This window comes from Symphalangus syndactylus, chromosome 19 (genome assembly GCF_028878055.3).
Source record: "Symphalangus syndactylus isolate Jambi chromosome 19, NHGRI_mSymSyn1-v2.1_pri, whole genome shotgun sequence".
Lineage (NCBI taxonomy): Eukaryota > Metazoa > Chordata > Mammalia > Primates > Hylobatidae > Symphalangus > Symphalangus syndactylus.
In genome coordinates, this window is record NC_072434.2 from 62,890,877 (window position 1) to 62,913,130 (window position 22,254).

Sequence of the window (22,254 nt, forward strand, 5' to 3'; positions counted from 1 at the left end):
ACACCTGGCTAATTTTTGTATTTTTAGTAGAGACAGGGTTTCACCATGTTGGCCAGGCTGGTCTCGCACTGCTGACCTTAGGTGATCCACCCACCTCGGCCTCCCAAAGTGCTGGGATTACAGACATAAGCCACCGCCCCCAGTGACAAATGTCTGTTGACCTTATGAAGCAAATGGCCTAGTTGGCCATGAGTCCCTTCATCTCATCCCCAGACCATAGTTTGGAATACAGTGCTCTGGATATAGTTTGATGTATTTCTTCCCACCTTTTATTTATTTATTTATATATTTATTTATTTTGAGACAGGGTCTCAGTCTGTCACCCAGGCTGGAGTGCAGTGGCATGATCATGACTCACAGCAGCTTTGACCTCCAGGCTCAGGTGATCCTCCCACCTCAGCCTCTCTAGTACCTGAGACTACACCTTCTCACCACCACGCCCAGCTAATTTTTGTATTTTTTGTAGAAATGGGGTTTCACCATGTTGCCAAAGCTGGTCTCAAACTCCTGGGCTCAAGTGATCCACCCACCTTGGCCTCCCAAAGTGCTAAGATTACAGGCATGAGAAGTTTATGTTCTTTAAGTGATTTATATAAGTCCTTAAAATATCTAAGTTCATCATTTTTAGCCATTTTTGAAACTTTGTTAGTTTAAAACATTAGATGTAAATGGCCTGAAAGAAGAGCCTATGTGAATGCTATTTAGCTGAGGCCTTTAACTTTAGCATCTTTCGGCAGATGTTTTTAAAAATATTTTTCACAATCAGAAGAAAAAGTGAACTCTGCAAAATATATATCAGAAATTTGTTACATAGATGTAATGAAATTACTGAGCCAAGATGATTTGAGATTGTTAATAATAATAATAACAAATCCAGGGAAATGTATTCCTCTTAGGCTAAGAAAAATGTAAGGAAAAGGGAAAAATATCTTTCCAGTTACATTTAGAAGCTTGCAATATAAGCGTACTGTTTAGTTGAACAGATAGTCTTGCCACTTGCATTCTTTATATTTAAACATTACATTTCTGTCTCCACCCTGAGGGGGAGATATTGCTGCCTAAATAGTTCATGAGTTTTAAATTTGTACTATGAATTCTACTCTAAGTATAAAATACTGTGTGTATTAAGCACTTATAGCTATGGTTTATCCTCAACTATAAAGGAAGTCTGTCTAATTTCTATTCCAGATTGTTGCTCGTTTTATTAATATCTCTTCAACAAAAACTCCATCAATCTATGTTTTGAAATCTTTCTGTTCATACTAATGAGCTATATATTAGGTTTACCTGGACATTTAGGTGGTTAATACATACAGTAAAGATGCTTTTTATTTTTCATATTGAAGGTAATGAAAAATAGACTGTTACTTATTTGCTGACCTTTTACTAAAACTCAAACTATTCTGTATCATAAAGGACAAATATTCGACATCGTATGGCCTGTTTTAATGGGCCATAACATGATTTGTTTTTTTTAGAAGGAGCAAAATTATTCATTATTAATTATACTTACTACAATTGTAAAACATGTCTCATCCTATTTCAAATATTATTGCCAAATAATTTGTATATTTCCAATTACATGTTCTTTCAAAATGCTTTGCCTTAAAAAAGCTTGTGATTGGTTTATGAGAACAGGGTCATCTGATAATAAGATCAGGCACGATCAGCCCCTCAGCCCTCAAAACATTAAATTTACTATTTTCCTTTTTCTTTCTTTCTTTTATTTATTTATTTATTTTTTTTTTTTTGAGATGGGGTCTCACTCTGTTGCCCAGGCTGCAGTGCAGTAGTGTAATCTCGGCTCACTGCAGCCTCCACCTCCTGGGTTCAGATGATTCTCAGGCCTTAACCTCTTGAGTAGCTGGGATTACAGCCCCATACCATCACACCTGGCTATTTTTTATATTTTTAGTAGAGATGGGGTTTTGCCATGTTGCCCAGGCTGGTCTTGAACACCTGACCTCAAGTGATCCACCCATCTCAGCCTCCCAAAGTGCTGGGATTACAGGCGTGAGCCACAGCACCCGGCCTAAATTTACTGTTTTCTTTATCATAATAATGGTTAAAATATTAGAGTTAAGATTAATTTTTGAGCAAGTATACTTTTATAACATAAAAATTTGCTGTTTGTTGATTCATTTATTAGATTAAATCAATGTCATTTATCCATATTTGCTTTTACATTCTTTCATCAATTCTTTCCCAACTTTTAAATGTAGGTGTCTTTCCTTGTCAAATCAAGTTTTGTAGAACAGAGTACAGATTCCCTTCCCTTAATAAGTCTAGAGTGGAATTTTTCTATTCTTATTTTCTTCATCCCAATTTAACTAACTGTTCTGTTTTGAACATTACTAAGCTCTTACTCCTTGCCACTTCTTTGGCAAGTATTTTAGATAGACCTTTTAAGCAGATATTCTGGGATGACCCCTAGCAGCCCGTCCTATATCCCTATTTAGGAGTTCCTGTCTTCCAGCGTTGTTAATGATTGGCATGAGGAGGCTGCTCATAGACTAACATCTTTATTAATGAAGCTTGTGATCTTTGGAGAATGTGCTAAAATTTTGCTATAAGAACAAAAAAATTGTGAATAGTGCCGCAATAAACATACGTGTGCATGTGTCTTTATAGCAGAACCAACCCAAATGTCCAACAACGATAGACTGGATTAAGAAAATGTGGCACATATACACCATGGAATACTATGCAGCCATAAAAAATGATGAGTTCGTGTCCTTTGTAGGGACATGGATGAAACTGGAAAACATCATTCTCAGTAAACTATCGCAAGGACAAAAAACCAAACACTGCATGTTCTCACTCATAGGTGGGAATTGAACAATGAGAACTCATGGACACAGGAAGGGGAACATCACATTCCGGGGACTGTTGTGGGGTGGGGGGAGGGGGGAGGGACAGCATTAGGAGATATACCTAATGCTAAATGACAAGTTAATGGGTGCAGGAAATCAACATGGCACATGGATACCTATGTAACAAACCTGCACATTGTGCACATGTACCCTAAAACCTAAAGTATAATAAATAAATAAATAAATAAATAAATAAATAAATAAATAAATATAAAAATAAAAAAAGAACAAAAAAATTGACATAATTCCTACTTTATGTAATTTAAAAGATAAAACTATTGATTTTCTAAGAGATTCTTTGTCATTTATTACCTCTGTAGTGCATGCTAAAGAAATAATAGCATCTTACAGTCACTCTTATTAGAAGTAAACTACTACTTGAACGTAGGAAGTTCAATTACTCAAATATTGCAACAATAAAATTCATAAGACCTTATTTGCTATTCTGTTATGTCATTATATTTTCTTGCCTATAAAGGATAAGGTTTTGAAACTTGAAAAGTAAATAATGTTATACCTACTTTGAGAATAAGAAAAAGTATGTGTTTCTCTTTTCCCACCTGAAAAAGTGAATGTGTCAATAGTCACTTATTGTTTAAGAGCCTGCCTGCCTGCCTGCCTGCCTGCCTGCCTGCCTGCCTTCCTTCCTTCCTTCCTTCCTTCCTCCCTCCCTCCCTCCCTCCTTCTTTCCTTCCTTCCTTCCTTCCTTCCTTCCTTCCTTCCTTCCTTCCTTCCTTCCTTCCTTCCTTCTTTCCATCCTTCTTTTCTTTCTCTTTTCTTTCTTTTCTTCCCTCTGTAGCCCACGCTGGAGTATAGTCGGCTCGCTGCAGACTCCCTGCCTCCGGCTCCCGTGATTCTCCTGCCTCTGGGCGGCCGCCCCGTCTGGGAAGTGAGGAGCACCTCTGCCCGGCCGCCCCGTCTGGGAAGAAGTGAGGAGCGCCTCTGCCCGGCCGCCCCGTCTGGGAAGTGTGGAGCGCCTCTGCCCGGCCGCCCCGTCTGGGAAGTGAGGAGCGCCTCTGCCCGGCCACCCCGTCTGGGAAGTGAGGAGCGCCTCTGCCCGGCCGCCCCGTCTGGGAAGTGAGGAGCGCCTATGCCCGGCGGCCCCGTCTGGGAAGAAGTGAGGAGTGCCTCTGCCCAGCCGCACCGTCTGGGAAGTGAGGAGCGCCTCTGCCCAGCCGCCCATCATCTGGGATGTGAGGAGCGCCTCTGCCCGGCCGCCCCATCTGGGATGTGGGGAGCACCTCTGCCCGGCCACCCCCTCTGGGAGGTCTACCACGGAGGCCAGACGCAATGTGGGGGCTGGACGTGGTGGCTCACACCTGTAGTCCCAGCACTCTGGGAGGCCGAGGCGGGTTGATCACTTGAGGCTAGGAGTTCGAGACCAGCCTGGCCAACATGGCGAAACATATGAAAAATACAACAGACAAACCAACCAACCAACCCAGTGACAACAAAACAGGTCTACTCTGGAGTCATACTCTAATTTTTTCTATTTTCCTCCCTTTCTGATCCTTTATCCCACTTTCTTTTTCTTCCTCTTCCTTCTCCTTCTTCTTGGTCAAATAGAGGATTGAGTTATTATAATTGATCCATACCAAGTCCCTCTCTCATTTATTTTCTTTAATTCCCACCCCCCATTTCTATTCCCTGTCTTCCCATATGCAACCTTCCTAATATGTTTGATATCCATCTTTTTGTTTGTATGTATTTTTAGAAAATGTTTATTGTTTTGTGTGCAAAAAAAATTTTTGATTAAAAAAGAGTCTTGTATTTATTTTATAATTCATAAATACGAAATCTCTTCCAATAGAAGGTGGAAAATGTCAGACTTCTCTGGGCATCAAATGATCATAAGGCATGTAATTTAGCAGCAGAGTTTAGAGAGAGGAATGTGATAATGGGCGACCACATTGATCCTCAGTCTTTATTAGCCTTTGTAATGCTGTGGCCAAGTCAGCCTTCCAAAGAGAGAGCCAGTGTAGCACCTCAACGATGGTTACAGGGTGTGACAGGAATATCTGCAACTGGGCTAATATTCTCGGTTGCATAGAGATGCAACATCCATCATAGAGATGTTAAGTAAGACAATATGAAACTGCTAAAACTTGACCTGTACTGATAGGAGACAATATAAGCACCCTGGCAACAGCATTCTATTTTCTGTCTTTTTTTTTTTTTTTTTTTTTTTTTTTGAGACAGAGTCTCACTCTGTCGCCCAGGCTGGAGAGCAGTGGCTTGATCTGTAGGCATAAGCGCAACTAAATATATATTAAAAACTGGTAAAAGAACATCGTTTTAAAGTAATCGATAATTGTGTAAAATTTTACTATAAACCAAAGTGATTTTTGTAATGTTAGTAGCTATTTATACTTTATAGAGCAAGTCTGATTGGAGAATTAAATAATTTTTTCCTAATTTGAAGATAAATGTTATTTAAAGATTATAAAATATCTAAATATTTTTGAATATACACACATGCACATACATATGTACAATTAAGAATATGTATATATGTTGCTTTCATGAAACATGTTGGCTAAATGAAAGTAGAGTTAATTCATGAGCAGGGAAATACCCAGTCTTCCAGCCTTGTCATCTCAGCCATCCATTCCCTTGAGAAGGCAAATTTTGTTCAGACACAAAAGAAAAATGTACTATTAAAATGCAATTCAGAAGTGATAAAAACTTAAGTGCAGCAGCCGTCTCACAGCACCTCCTTTGTATACTCAGGGACATTGGGGCCACATTAATTTTTTTGTGTGTGATGTCCATCCCACATGCAAATTAGCACTGGAAGGACCATAATCTATCTTATATGAGAGCTCTTTTCCCAAGAGCATACGTAATACATGCTTCTGTAACTTTGTATAATTCAAAGCTCTGTGTTGTTTATTTTTTATTTTAAATAGTGTTAGAAAATATTTTCTTAGGAAAAATATTAAGAAAGAATTTATTAATAAATATTAAAAAGAAATTGCAGAGAGGTATTAAAATTGATGAAAGAATGCTTTTTCTAAGTTTATTAAATGGCAAAAATGATAATTTTCAATTGAATTTAGATTTTTAAAAACACCCTTCTTTATCTTAACTAAATGAGATCATCTATGTGAAAATTTTGGCATACAGTAATGGCTCAATAAATATATGTTGAACTTCAACTTTTTTTTTAAGTCTGAATTTCAGAATATTTTTCTCAGGAGAATATTTTATTTTGCTATTTATAGTTTTTATTTCCCTGAGCTTCCACTTTTTTCTAAATGTTTCTTTTATTTAAAAAAGCATCCAACTTTTATTTCATTAATACCATATCTCCTTTGATTATATGTGTTAAAAATGTCTGAATTTACTCCTGTTTGCTGCATTATGATGTCTGTTTCCTCTAGCTTATTCCTTATGTTTGAATTTGTGTCCTTCTTCCACATTGATTATTTTCCCACTGGTAATCCATTCTTAAGTTTATATTAAAAGGGAAAATATAAAAATTACATTAGAAACTCTATGGATGTAAAAGAGTGGCTTTTTGATAGATTTTATTATACTCTGATACAGCTTTTTAATCAAAACATCCCCAAATTGTTGATATTTTAACTCTTTTCTCTGAGAACTGTCACGTCTTTTCAGAAGATGCAATCAGTCTTCTGAAGGATATAAGTCCAAGCTGCCAGTGCACTTAAGAGACGAGCAAGGAAAGAGTTCAATGGCCAGTCTTTGGATTAAAATCTACATATTCCATTTGGTGCCTCCCCTTAGACTTCCTCTGTACCTGCTTTCCTTGAGACTAGAGCTTTTTGGTGTAAATTTTTCTGAGAATAGGCTCTTATGGATACACGGACTGGGACATGGACCTGGGGATTTCATTATTCCTTACCTAGACTTCGGCTGTTTTCATCTTCATTCCTTCTCTCACTTTCTGCAATAACTGTAGATTCAGTTCCCGAGCTTTTCCATGGTTCTGCAGGACAAATTGCCCTGTTTCTCTTTGACATCTCATTCTTCTGGCACTTAGATTTCAATTTTCTTAATTCTTTTGTGTCATTTATGAATTTTCTATCTTCTTTCCACCTGTTAAAAATTAATTGGTATTTTCAATTGCTCTTTCTTATTTTCTATCCTATTTCTTCTTATAAGTTTATAACTTTTTAAAAAGATGTATTTACTCTTATTTCAGTGTGTTTTGGTGAGGGATCTGGGTTATACTGAAAGCATATCACAATCTTAGATGTTCTGTGAGAGTTTATATGGGTTTTAAAAGTTTGGTCTTTTCTGTTGATCATAAAAATGTGTAAAGTAATGATGATGATGATGATGATAATGGTTGCTGCAACAGGTTCCTTCGATTTTTACATCTGCTTTTAGCACCAACATTATTTATTGGACACATTCTTTTCAGCCTCCATGTTAAATACCTTACATAAATTAAGTTGTTCATTCATTGTAATAACCCTATATGGAAGTCAAGCCTCATTCAGGTAACTTGCATAGGGTAATACAGCTAACAAAGCAAAGCTAAGATGTGATTACAGGTCTGGCTGGCTTGAAGACCCCATTATTCATAACCGCTACTGCTACCAATAATGCCACCATTATTCAAGTGACTCAAAATTGAAGAAAGCCCACTTCAATGAGAATTGACTGTACTGGTTGTCCTTTTGATTTAAGGATACTATTTTAAAATTAAGAACATTTTCATTTATATGATGAATTTTGAGTTTTTGGCATAATTAATTCATAAATGTATTATTTAACATTATCTTTCTATATAAAATACTTAAGACTCATAAAAATTCTGTGAAGAACATTTTAGTATCTCCATTTGAGGAATAGAAAATAAAGATTAATAGAAGTAATTAACACAGACAATCAGTGGCAGAGGTTGAAATGGAATCTAGGTATTCTGATTCTAAATAATGTATCATTTTCACTGTATTATAGTACTTCTACAAAACCTTATTTTAAAAATCAAATGTCTCTAGAAATCAAGTTAAGAATAGCTCTTGAATATTTCTTTCAGGTTTTTGCCATTTTCTTCATACCATAAAAAAGAAAAGTACATCCCATCAATGCATTTATCAAGCAAGTATGGTCCTATTTCTTACAAATTCCGAAGTGAAAATCCTAAGAAATGGATCTGTGACAAGGTGAGTTAACAAAACATTTTAAAAAGTTATTCCTTTTTAGAAGCTAGAAATATACATTAATTAGAGCAAATATAAATATTCTTATTACAATTAAGAGCTTTATGGTAACAAAATTTTTTATAGCTGTTTTAGGTAAAGATGGTGCAGCTGACCTATGTAAGTTTTTTTTTCAGTATTGTATTCTTAAGTTTTATGACTTAATTATAACTTAGCTGCCCTAGGATCAAAGGCATGGATCATTGGCATTGGCATATGACCAGGATCAGGGCTTGAGTATGAGGTCACAGAATGGAGTTAAGCTAACTCTCGGGCATGGAGATCAAGGCTTGTTTGCTCTCTCTCAATCTATGTATGTATGTTTATAGATAGCTAAATAAAGAGGAGGGGAGAGAAGACAAGCATTATATAAAACATGATGTATAAATGTATAACATACATTTAACCTGCATATACGTATATGTGCAACTCCTGAGTGTCATATGCACTTTCATAACAGGTACAGCATGTATATGTGGCACTTATGTGATATATTAGTCTATCCTCAGACTGCCACAACAAAGTACTATAGACTATGTGGCTTCAAGCACAGACATTTATTTTCTTACAATTCTGGAGGCTGGAAGTCTGAGATAACTGCCAACATAGTTTCTGGTGAGGCCTTTCTTCCTGGCTTGTAGACAGCTACCATCTCCCTGTTTGCTCATATGACTTCTTCTTTCTGGGCAGAGAGAGAGCAGGCTGTCTTGTATCTCTCCCTGTAAGGGCACTAGTCCCAAGGGACCAGGACTCTACCTTCATGACCTTATTTAACCTTAATCACCTCCTTACAGGTTCTGTCTCTAATACAGTCACATTACAGGTTAGATATTCAACATATGAATTCTAGGGAAGCACAATTCAGTTCATAGCCTTCCATTCCTGGCCCCCAAACTCATGCACTCTTGAATACAAATACATTCTTTCCATCTCAAAAGCCAGAAGAATCTTAATACATTTAGTACCCGCTCTAAAGTCTAAAGTCATATCTAAATCATAGGAACATGACAAGGATGCCCACTCTTTTTTTTCTTTTTTTGAGATGAAGTCTCACTCTGTCGGTCAGGCTGGAGTGCAATGGCGCAATCTTGGCTCACTGCAACCTCCGCCCCTCAGATTCAAGTGATTCTCCTGCCTCAGCCTCCCAAGCAGCTGGGACTACAGGCACATGCCCCCACACCTGGCTAATTTTTTGTATTTTTAGTAGAGATGGGGTTTCACCGTGTTAGCCATGATGGTCTCCTTCTCCTGACCTGGTGATCTGCCCACCTCAGCCTCCCGAAGTTCTGGGATTATAGGCATGAGCCACTGAGCCCAGCCTCAAGGATGCCCAGTCTTACAACTTCTATTCAGTATAGTACTGGAAGTCCTAGCCAGAGCATTTAGGCAAGAGAAAGAAAGAAAAGGCATCCACACTGGAAAGGAAAATATAAAATTGTCTGTTTGCAGATGACATGATCTTAAATATTAAAAACCCTAAAGACTCCACCAAAAGACTGTTAGAACTAATAAACAAATGCAATAAGGTTTCAGGATACAAAATTAACATACAAATATTAGTAGCATTTCCGTATACTAACAACGAACTGTTCCAAAAAGAAATCAAGATAATAATCCCACATAGGAATGAATTTAACTAAGGAAGTAAAAGATCTGTACATTGAAAACTATAAAATACTGATGATATAAATTAAAGAAGACACAAATAAATGGAAAGATATTCTGTGTTCATGGACTGGAAGAATTTAATATTGTTAAAATGTCCATATAAACAAAGTGATCAACTGAATCAATACAATCCCTATCAAAATCCCAATGGCTTTTTCACAGAAATAGAAAAAATAATCCTTGGCCAGGCAGGGTGGCTCATGCCTGTAATCCCAGCACTTTGGGAGGCCAAGGTCGGCAGATCACTTGAGATCAGTAGTTTGAGACCAGCATGGCCAACTTGGTGAAACCCTGCCTTTACTAAAAATACAAAAAGTAACCGGGTGTGGTGGTGCCCCCCTGTAGTCCCAGCTACTTGGGAGGCTGAGGCAGCTACTTGAACCTTGGAGGCAGAGGCTGCAGTGAGCTGAGATCGTGCCACTGCACTCCAGCCTGGGTAAAACAGTAAGACTCTGTCTCAAAAGAGAAAAAAAAAGAAAAAAAAGAAGAAGAAAGGAAAAAACAATCTTAAAATTCCTGAACCACAAAAGACCCTGAACAGCCAAAGCAATCTTGAGCAAAAAGACTAAAGATGGAAGCATCACACTATCTGATTTCAAATTATATTACAAAGTCATCGTAATCAATACAACATGGTCCTAGCATAAAAAATAGACACATCAAACAATGGAATAGGATACAGAACCCAGAAATAAATGCACACATTTATGCTCAATTGATCTTTGACAAAGCTCCCAAATACATACAATGGGGACAGGATGGTCTCTTCAACAAATGGTGATGAGAAAACTGTATATCCACATGCAGAAGAATGAAAGTGGATCTTTATCTCACACCATATGCAAATACCAACTAAAACTAGATTAAGACCTGAAACTGTAAAACTACTAGAAGGAAATATAGGAAAAAAGCTTCTTGACATTGGTCTAAGCAATTATTTTTTGGTTATGACCCCAAAAGTATGGGCAACAAAAGCAAACATAGACAAATAGAATTGCGTCAAACCAAAAAGCTTTGCACAGCAAAGGAAATGATCAACAGTGTAAAGAGAGAAACTATGGAATTGGAAAAAAAAATTTGCAAACCACACATTTGATAGAGTTAATGTCTGAAATATATAAGGAGCTCATACAACTCAATAGCAAGAAAACAAATAACCTCTTTGAAAAATGGGCAAAAGACTGGAATAGACATTTCTCAAAAGAAGACATGCAAATGGCCAACAAGTATATGAGAAGATGCTCAACATCACTAATCATCAGGGAAATGCTAACAGAAACCACAATGAGCTATGACTTCACACATGTTACAATGGCTATTACCAAAAAGACAAAAGATAACGTATTGGAAGGATGTGGAGAAAATGGAATGCTTGTACACTATTGGTGGGAATACAAATTAGTACAGTCATTATGGAAAATGGAGGTTCTCCAAAAAATTAAAAATAGAACTACTGTACAATCCAGCAATCCTATTTCTGGGTATAGATTCAAAGGAAGTGAAATCCATATATTGAAGAGATATCTGCAGCCCCATGTTTACTGCAGCATTTTCAAAATCACCAAGATATGGAATCAAACAAATTATTCATTGAAGGACAAATGGATAAAGAGAATGTGCTAGATACACACATTGGAATACTATTCAGCTTTTAAAAAGAAGGACATTCTGTCATTTGTGATAACATGGACGAACCTGGAGGATCTTGCACTAAATGAAATGTTAGGCACAGAAATACAAATACTGCATGATCTCATTTGTATGTGAAATCTGAAAAAAATCAAACTCAGAAGTACAGAGTAGAATGGTGGTTACTAAGGACTTGAGGCAGGAGGTAGGGGTGAGAAATGAGAAGGAGATGTTTGTCAAAAGATACAAAGTTTCAATTAGGATGAATAGTTCTCGAGATCTATTATACAGCATGGTGACTAAAATTAATAATGTATTGTATACTTTAAAATGACTTAGTCTAGATCTTAAATGTTCTTATCACAAAATAGAAATAACTATGCTAAATCTTATGGATATGTTAATTAGCACGATTGTGGTAATCATTTCACAATGTATATGTATATCAGAAGATCATGTTGTACACTGTAAATATATACAATTTTTACAAATGGCCAACAAGTATATGAGAAGATGCTCTACATTATTAATCATCAGGGAAATGCAAATAGAAACCACAATGGCATATAACCTCACACATGTTAGAATGGCTATTAACAAAAAGACAGAGGATAACATGTATTGGCAAGGATATGCTGTGTTCATGGACTGAAAGAATTTGATATTGTTAAAATGTCCATAAAACCAAAGTAAGCTGTTGAGTTATTGCAGGTGTATTTAATTTGTCAATTATACCTCAGTAAAGCTGTGGGAAAACAAAGAACTACCAAGAAATACTATATATGGTATTACCAGATATGGGTGAAACTTGCCTCATTCTGAGGCAAACTTCCTGTGTAGCTGTGAACCTGTGTAACCAGACAAGTTACGTGCTTCCAAAATGCAATGGTAGGACAGGCAAAGGGGTGATATTTCTATGCCAAAAGGGAAAAATTGGAAGAAAGGAATGGATGATGTGTCTCAGTGAAGTCTAAAACCTAACAAGACAAGTTCTATTTCATGTTAAGATTTGAAAATAATCCTTTTTGGTTCAATATTTTGCTCTCCAGTTCCTCTGGGATGGCAGGGTCACCCTGATGGCCCTGTGGGTGAGGCACAGTCTCTCTGCAAGGGCCCTGCCCACATGGCTCCCTGTAAGGGTGGGTCCTGCCCTAGAGGCACTGAACAGGGTCATCCTGCCCCACAGAATCTGGAGAGGTGGCCCCATTCTTTGAAACCTAGAAGGAAACAGTCCTGCTCCCTGGGCCTCTTGCAGGAGTAGTAGCCCCAATGATCCCTGAATCCCCTTAGGGGTCATTCTTCCCTTTCTTTGAATAGTGTTCCAGTCCTTGTAGAATCTAAGAAGTCCCACAATCAGCCTTAATTCTTTTCCGCTTTCTTTGCACTATTTACCTCAAACTCTTGGCATCTTAGCTGGTATAATCTCATCTCTGTTCCTGGCTTCTGTCAATAGAGCTGATGAAGTCCCTGAGTCCCATCATCTCTTTATCTATTAGTCAAGAACTTTTTCTAGGCACTAGACAAATAAGATATTGTTTCTACCATGTTATGCATTTCCTTAGCAATATGTTCCTGCTCTAGCTCAAAACCCAGCACTCACAGACTGTTGTATGACATCATTTAATCTTAATCACCTTCTTAAAAGCTCTGTCTCCAATATAGTCACATTGAGAGTTAGGCTTCAACACATGAGTGGTGGTGGGGGTGGCTACAAAATTCAGGCTATACCATGTAACATACATGTTATATATGCAGCACACATACAGCATGGTGATTATAGTTAATAATAATGTATACTTGTATAGAAACATACATATACATATTTATCTTTGTGCTGCACTTATAGATAGGGAAAAAAATTGAGTGGCACATATATACCATGGAATACTATGCAGCCATTAAAAAGAATGAAGTCATGTCCTTTGCAGCAACATGGATGCAGCTGGAGGCCATTATTCTAAGTGAATTAATGCAGACATGGAAAATCAAATACTGCATGTTCTGACTTATAAGTGGGAGCTAAACAATGAGTACACATGGACATAAAGATGGAAACAATAGATACTGAGGTCTCCAAAAGAGGGGAGGGAGGGAGGGAGGGAGGAAGTGGGGCAAGGGTTGAAAAACTACCTATTGAATGCTATGTTCACTCTTTGGGTGATGGGATCAATAAAAGTCCAAACCTCAGTATTACATAATATATTCATATAACAAACCTGTATATGTACACCCTGAAATGAAAAAAAAATCACATATAAAAGGAAACCCATATTACTGTCTAAGGACATTCCTAAGAGAGTTTGCTTTTCTGAAAACATTTAGTGTAAACATCATTACACTACATATTCTGCAAAATTTAAATGTTATGGTTCATTGTACTATGTTTTATATCTATAGCTTTTTAATTTAATTTTTAGCTTAGAGTAAAACTTTCAATAGATCTGAATGAACAGGATAATGTATATGTATATTCATTGCCCATATTACAATTCAATAAGGGCTTCAGAATTAAGAACATTAGTCAAAAAACATGATATGTAAAGGAAGAAAGAAAACAAATATTTTTTATCTGATTTCAAAATATTTTTTACCTCTTAAATAAAAATGTCTGAATTGGGAAACCGTGTCTTAGACTATAAGAGATGAAAAGGGAAAATTCTTACTATGCATTTAACCTGTTGTTCCTTGTAGGGAAAAAGTATAATTTCATTTCTTTCCCTCATAGATTCTTGGTTGAGATACTTTTCTGAAAAGTCAGATTAACAAGAGAAAAACCCAGTCAAAGTGTATTAACACATGTCATACCTATCACATGGAGTAGGCCTCAGTTCAAAAGTATTTCTCTCTCAAGGTAGTGGCACAGGGGCCTTGCATAAATAGCACTTTAATAAAGAGCTATACATTCTATATAGTGACAAAACAAAGAATAGAGTATCTCCAGACTTCCAAAAAGCAGGAAAATGTGGGAAGATACATTCATGGAAAGAACAAAGTCTCCTCCAGAATCTTCTGGCTCTGTTTCTGAGATAAGCAAGTGTTGTAAAAGTGCCTGCCTTCAGGTGGGAAAGGCAAAGAGAAGGGCAGAATGTGCCCCTGCATTTTAACCTTCTTTAGCTCAGTGATCCCCAGTATTTCAGAGAGGAATATTTTGGTTTCCTTCACTAACAATTAAAAAATACACACACACACACACACACACACACACACACACACACACATCTCAGAATTTACACAAAATGAAGTAGTGACTTTCTGGAAAGGAATTGGGGCCACTGGAAAGGGTATGGATTCCACATACTACCAGACCTAATGATTCTATTAATAGTGAGGATTCATTCATTTGCATACCGCCTCCTTCCTGAAGGGATTTAAGGCATCTTTCTAAAAGTAAAACGCGGCGAGGCATAGTGGCCCGCGCCTGTAATCCCAGCACTTTGGGAGGCCGAGGCGGGCAGATCACAAGGTCAAGAGATCGAGACCATCCTGGCCAACATGGTGAAACCCTGTCTCTACTAAAAATACAAAAATTAGCAACTGGGTGTGGTGGTGCGCACCTGTAGTCCCAGCTACTCAGGAGACTGAGGCAGGAGAATCGCTAGAACCCGGGAAGCAGAGGTTGCAGTGAGCTGAGATCATGCCACTGCACTCCAGTCTGGTGACAGAGCAAGACTCTGTCTCAAAAAAAAAAAAAAAAAAGTAAAATGCAATAAGGGTCATATTATTGAAGTAAGGATAAGGGGAAATGATCTAAGATGAGAAGAGTTTATATGCCTGCAACATAAAGGGAAAGCATCATGGTGGTGGTGATTTAAGAATTTCAGCTTCCTGGTGTCCAACATAAAAAGGAAGACACAAGTTACAGATGGATCTTCCTTACTCAAAAGGAAGAAACGTTAGACCCAAAAGAAAAATAAGGTGTTTCTTTACTAAACTCTAAGAAACATTCTTTTTTAAGGACATTATAAATATGGAATTGCCAAGGGGTAAGACATGCTGGAAAGTAAATTGGATACTTCAGAAAGCAATTTTTTTTTTTGTTTGCAGCTAAGACATCTTAATTAAAAATGGCCTTCAAAAACACTAGTAATTCCAAGGCATAAAGAATGTATACAGTGAGTCATTTAACCTAGTTCACCCTTAGAACTGATCGACAAACATAAATGTTGATGATAATATCTGTCTTGGTCTGTTTTGTGTTGCTATAACAGAATACCTGAGACTAAGTAATTTATAAAGACAAGAGGCTTATTTAGCTCACAGTTCTGGAGTCTGAGAAGTACAATAAGGCTGGCACTGGCATCTTCCTGGCTTCTAGTGAGGGCTTTTGTGCTGTGTCATAACATGGCAGAGAAGGTCAAAGGGGAAGCAGGCACATGAGGAGGCAAAACCCAAGAGGCGCACTGGATTTATAATAACCAACCCTTGGTATGAATCCATCCTCGTAAGAATCTAATCTAATCAGAGAGAACTCACAACTACTAGAATGGCACCAAGCAATTTATGAGGTATCTGTTGCCATGACCCAAACACCTCCCACTAGGTCCCACCTCCCAAAACCGCCACACTGGGGATCAAATTTCAACATGAGTTTTGGTGAGAACAAACTCAAGCCATAGCAAAGTCATTTCATAAAATTCAGCAATCAACCTGTTCTAGGCACATGTTTTTAACTGACATGCAACCATTCAGAATGTAAGCTAAATATGCTTTGTAACTATTTATCTAATTTCACATTTTAAGCATGTGTAATGTGATCTGTATCTCATTTTCTATTTGACATAAACATTTGTTGCTTTTATACCATCTCACTGTTCTATTTAATTCAAGGAGGTGTTCATTTCTTTAAAATATAAATGACTTCTGACATTAAGCTGCTTCAGAGCAAGACATGTTCTTGTGCAAAATGTGTTTCCTAAAATAATGTAGTACTTCCTTTTGGTTTTATGCAACAGATTCACTTGATATATTCTGACATATTTTTTGAGAATATGCATTTATTTAACCATAAAGTAAGCAACTTTATGGAAATATAGAAACTTTTGGATACACAGTAAAAAGAAAAGTAGTATATTTTGTTATTTTGGAGGAATAATTGTATGTCTCCATATACTTTTAGAAGGCATACATACTTAAGAAAAATAATCACACATAATTATTCTTGTTGGCCCCCTGTATTAGTCTGTTTTCACACTGCTATAAAGAAACTACCTGGCCAAGGTGGGCAGATCACGGGGTCAGGAGTTCGAGACTAGCCTGGCCAACATAGTGAAACCCCATCTCTACTAAAAACACAAAAATTAAACGGATGTGGTGGCACACACCTGTAATCTCAGCTACTTGGGAGGCTGAGACAGAAGAATCGCTTGAACCCAGGAGGCAGAGGTTGCAGTAAGCCAAGACCACACCACCGCACTTCAGCCTAGGTGACAGAGTGACACTCTGTCTCAAAAAAGAAAAAAGAAAGAAAGAAAAGAAACTACCTGAGAATCTGAGACTGGGTTAGTTTTAAAAGAAAGAGGTTTAATTGACTCACAGTTCTGCATGGCTGGGGAAGCCTCAGGAAACTTAGAATCATGGCAGATGGTAGAAGGTGAAGGGGAAGCAGGCATGTCTTACATGCCAGCAGGTGAGAGAGAAGAGTGCAAGGGGGAACTGCCAAACACTTTTTTAAAACAATCAGATCTCATGAGAACTCACTCACTGTCACAAGAACAGCATAGGGGAAACCACCCCTATAATCCAATCACCTCCTACCAGATCCCTCCCATGACACATGGGGATTACAATTTTAAATGAGATTTGGGTGGATACACAGAGCCAAACCATATCACCCTAAGAATTTAAAGAAAAATTCTAGGTATTATTTATTTATTTATTTATTTTTTGAGACAGAGTCTTGCTCTGTTGCTGAGGCTGGAGTGCAGTGGTGCAATCTCAGCTCACTGCAACCTCCGCCTCCCAAGCTCAAGTGATTCTCATACCTCAACCTCCCAAATAGCTGGGATTACAGGCATGCACCACCACACTCAACTAATTTTTGTATTTTTTGTAGAGATGGGGTTTTACCATGCTGGCCAGGCTGGTCTCGAACTCCTGGCTCGAACTCAAGCCAAGGCTTCCCAAAGTGCTGGGATTACAGGCATGAGCCACCACACCCAGAGATTGTAGGTATTCTTTAAATCATAATAAATAATCAGTCCCTCCTACTCCATACAAAACCGTGTAGAAAATTATTCAAAACAACTTTACATTTCTCCCTCCTTCCTTACCTTCCTTCCTTTTTTTCTTCCTCCTTTCCTCCCTCCTCTCCTTATTTCTCCCCATCTTCTTATCTCTTAAAATAAACAACAACATTAAATAAGCAAACTTAGAAAAATTAGCTGGGCATGGTGGTGCACACCTGTAATCCCAGCTACTCAGGAGGCTGAGGCAGGAGAATCACTTGAACTTGAGCGGCGGAGGTTGGAGTGAACAGAAATTGTGCCATCGCACTCCAGCCTGGGCAGTAGAGTGAGACTCCATCTCAAAACAACAACAACAACAACAACAACTATGTCTCTGTGTGGTGGCTAACATAATCTGTACAATACATAGGTAGTCATTTTACTGGTTAAACATAAAATTTTAGAATTATTAGAAATACTTTATAATTTGATTTGATATTAAGCAACTTGGATGGGATTTGCATTCAATAGGTTGCTAAAATACTATTTTCCATACTTTTATAAAACTTTGTTTCTTGATATTGGAGATTTTAGGCTTCAATTTATTAATTATTGGTGAATTAGAGAAAATCTTAGGGAGACTAGAGATGTCGCATTCAAAATGTTGAAGAAAGAAAGGGCTGACGTGATCTTATGGTTCTTCTATGGCAAGATGGAGTTGAATGTGGTATATTGACTTTAGCCAAGGAGGCTCAAGCAAGTACATTTGGCTTCTGTCCTTTACACTTCCCATTATATTTTAAGATTGTCTATGTAGAAATCTTTCATTCACTTATATTATTTTTAAACATAGACGTCATACTTTTCGAATGATTTATTAACCAATTGTGTTAAAACGTGTCAGTTGGCAGAAAATCAAAGGTAAGTAAATACTCTTCTTCTCATCACATTCATATTAAATCGATGTAATGTATCAAATATTATTTAAATTTTTGTTTTATTTTAATGCTATTGAACTGAAGAGCACCATACAAAGAAATCAAAGTCAGCAAATTTAGAGCAAATAATACTATTTTTCTCAAAAGTATGAAAATCAATAATGAAAAGTAGCATATATATAATTTTTGAAAGTGTGGAAATCAATAATAAGATAATGTGCATACCATATAATTTACTCATTTTTTAAATCTATTTGTAAACTGCCCAAGTTAAGTTGTTAGGTTCTAAGTCTGTGTCTTAAATGGCTGAACCTTTTAAGATCAGGTCAATTCTTTGTATTCATAAATTCTTTATTGTAGTGATCTCCATATTTAAACTAGATGTGAAATTAAATAAGGAGAATCTACCAGTCACTATTAATTTAATCTATTTGGGTAGATCTAAAAGAGTTAGACAATAAAAAATTCAGTGTACTAAAAACATCCTTTTGGTTGTCAAAACATTCACATATGTTCATATTTACTGAAGCAGAAATGATATTCTAAAGTCTTTATCTGAATTGGAATGAGTTTCCATAGGCATTTTAGACAACTGATTTTAATGGAACCATTTCATGTTTTCCCTTGTTTGCAAAATTCAGGAAGAGACTCTTTCAAGATGGTTCATGTTGATAGAGCTTTCCTCTTACGTCTTATTACAGGTGAATTACAACAGTAGAGAAGTCCTTTTTTGTTATTTTCACATGCATTTTGGTCCTAAACAGGATTTTATAAGCTACAAAGCATAAAAATATCCAGTACTCTAAAGAATTAATTTAGAGAACCTAAGCATATTGCACAGAACATAAAGTTGACCTTTACTGTCTACGGCTTTTGGAATGGAGTGGGATGTAGAACACATCATAGATTTAATGTGGCACATCGTTGTCTGCAGAAACTTGGGTGGGACTGTGACTGCTTGCCCATTGCACCCGGTGATTGAATCTGCTGTCACCAGCATCCTGATAATAATGAACATTCAGCTTAACGACCGTGATTATGATTATCATAATTGATGTGCAAGTGCAGTGTGTGGGGATCATTACAGCTGAACTGTACAGCAGAGAAACATGCCTCAGTTATGGATAATTTTACTTTTATGCATTGATTGGGATAAAATATGCCTTTCTATTTAAACAGACCAGCTTCATACAATTTTAAGAATCTTACCATACATGCTGATTGATGATTATGCACTTGCTGAAAAACAGCCCCTTACAGTTGTTTGTTTTGTGTTGTTTCATTTCATTAGTAAATGTAAACAATTAAATAATTAGGTGTAATTGAGGGAAAATATTTTGCTTATGAGGATGGCCTTCAATAATCAAATACTCAGTTTAAGTGCTTTTTCTCTCTCTCCCCCTTTGACAATATATTAGAGACTGAATTTCTTCAGTTTTCTTCTTCTGATTACCCTTGTTTAGTCTTTCTAAGCACAGTAGGCTTCAGGAAAAGTATAAATTTACGTGAATTTTTATTATAAATCTATAGATGCATTTGTATATGCATATATTTATATATGTGTATGTACACTCTAGTCTATTATGCATTTCAGAAATTGGGCAGAGCCAAATATTGTATTGTATTACTTACTAAAATAATATTTGGCCTATAGAGTACTTTAAATGTATTATGTTAAGATATGTACATTTATGCTACCTTTGCTTTTTAATCTGGTTTGTTTCTGATTAATTGGATACATTGTTTAGTAATTTCCAATTATGCTTTTAAAAATGATACAACAAGGTTCCTGATTTGAATTTTAACTTGTGAATGAAAATAATATGTGCAATGATGTGTCTAAGATTTTCAAAAGATTAGATCTGAGCATATTAGTTATAATCATTAACCTAAGGGCACAATTTGCATTTGATTCTAAAATATTTCATTTAAGTGATGAACAAACATAATGGAACAAATTTTTACAAAGAAGCATGGTAAGCCATTTTTAAAATCTTTATATTTTGTAACTGCAATAAAGCTTGAGACAGAGATCTCTCCATTAGATTATTAATAGATGTACAGCTCTGAAGAGACTATGGTTAACATTTCCTTTGGAGGTCTGTAAGATTTACATTACCCCAGGTAAGATGTTTGCCCTAGATGTGCAGCTGTACACTGTGGTGGAGGACAAAATCTTTTTCTGACAGTGAGAGGTTTAATAGCTTGCCTATGAAATTTTCTTTCTGAAAGTTTTTAGTCCCAATGTGGTTCCTGAACTTTATGAAAACTTTCTTCTGAAGTTTCTAAGTCTCAGACCAGGTGCAATGGCTCACTTCTGTAATCCCAGCACTTTGGGAGGCTGAGGCAGGAGGATGCCTTGAGCCTAGGAGTTTGAGACCAGCCTGGGCGACATAGTGAGACCCTGTCTCCACAAAAAAATTAAAAATTATCTGGGCATGGTGGCACATGTCTGTAGTTCCAGCTACTTGAGAGACTGATGTGGGAGGATTGTGTGAGCTCATGAGTTGGAGGCTGCAGTGAGCTATGATGGTACCATTGCACTCCAGCCTGGGTGACAGAGAAATACCTCATCTCTTAAAAAAATAAAATAAGAAGTTTGTAAGTCTCTAAAAATTCAACATATGCTAGTCTTCTCTGCATTGTTACTCATCTAGAATGATAGTTAAATTCTTCATCTGACAAAGATCAAGGAATATGTTATCTCTGCATTTTTCTACAATTAAACTCTTAACCTTATGTTTTTAAATTTGAAGGCCTCAATTTACTTTTTCCTTGCTGTTGTAGGAAACTGAGCCAAGATATCAGTGTGCATTGTGGCCTCCAAACCTATTGCCTTCATTCCCAAGTATAAGATTATTGCTTTAATATCTTCCTGTGACTTTCTGGTCTTGATTTGACTCGGACAAGAGGAGGTTTTACTAGAATAAGGGGACCCCAAATGACTGGAAATATAAATAGGAAGTATACATTATGCCTTAGAAAGAGGCCAACTTTGGTCTTAAGAATCATGGAAGTACTTAAAACATAACATGAACACAAAAGTTAGCTAATAGTACTTAATCAAGTGTCCTCCTTGCTATATCTGGAGGTTTGGCATGGAGAATTCAAATGGATATTTATGTGTACTTCTAGGCAGGCCCCTATCAAACCATTTAGCATCAGCGTGTTTGGGTACTGCCACTGAGATGAACATTTTTATGTATATACATATATCTTTGCCCTAATGATTTCCTGAAAGTAAAATTTCTGAGTCAAAGAATGTGATGGGTAGTTTTATGTTATGTCAGTTTGACTAGGCTATAATACCATCATTTAATCGAACACTGTCTAGGTGATGTTGTGAAGGTGTTTTGCTGATGTGCTTAAGGTCTATAATCAGTTGACTTTGTATAAAGCAGATTATCCTCCATAATGTGGGTGGGTCTCATTCAATAAGTTAGAGGTTTTAAGAACAAAAACAGAGGGTTCCCAGAGAAGATATTCTTCCTCAAGACTGCAACATCAATTCTTGTTTGTATTTTCAGTTTACTGGAGTGGACTGCCCTACAGATTTAATACCTGCCAGTTTCCAAAATTGCATAAGCCTTATTTAAAATAAATTCACCCCTCCCCCCACATCTATCTCATTCGTTCTCTTTCCTCGGAGAACCCTGACTGATGTAGAGCGATTGCATATTTTTAATACTTTCATTATGTGTTATCGAACTGCTCTGAAGTAGAATGAACAAAAAAGTACCTTATTCCATATATACATATCCCTTCATGGTCATTAACACTGGTTGTTCTCAGTGGTTTTTACAAAAGA

At 36.8% G+C, this 22,254-nt stretch overlaps 1 protein-coding gene across 6 annotated transcripts in view; it reads left to right on the forward strand.

Moving 5' to 3' along the window:
* The window catches only part of SPATA17 (spermatogenesis associated 17), a 236,994-nt gene that overhangs the window by 162,154 nt on the left and 52,586 nt on the right, over window positions 1–22,254 (forward strand). For all 6 annotated transcript variants that reach the window (XR_008649683.1, XM_055234603.1, XM_055234601.1 and 3 more), the window contains one exon: window positions 7,885–8,011. Coding sequence is in view for 5 of the 6 variants with exons in the window: in XM_055234603.1 (XP_055090578.1) it covers window positions 7,885–8,011 (127 nt within the window). In the remaining variant the exon portion in view is untranslated. The remainder of the gene's footprint in view (window positions 1–7,884; window positions 8,012–22,254) is intronic.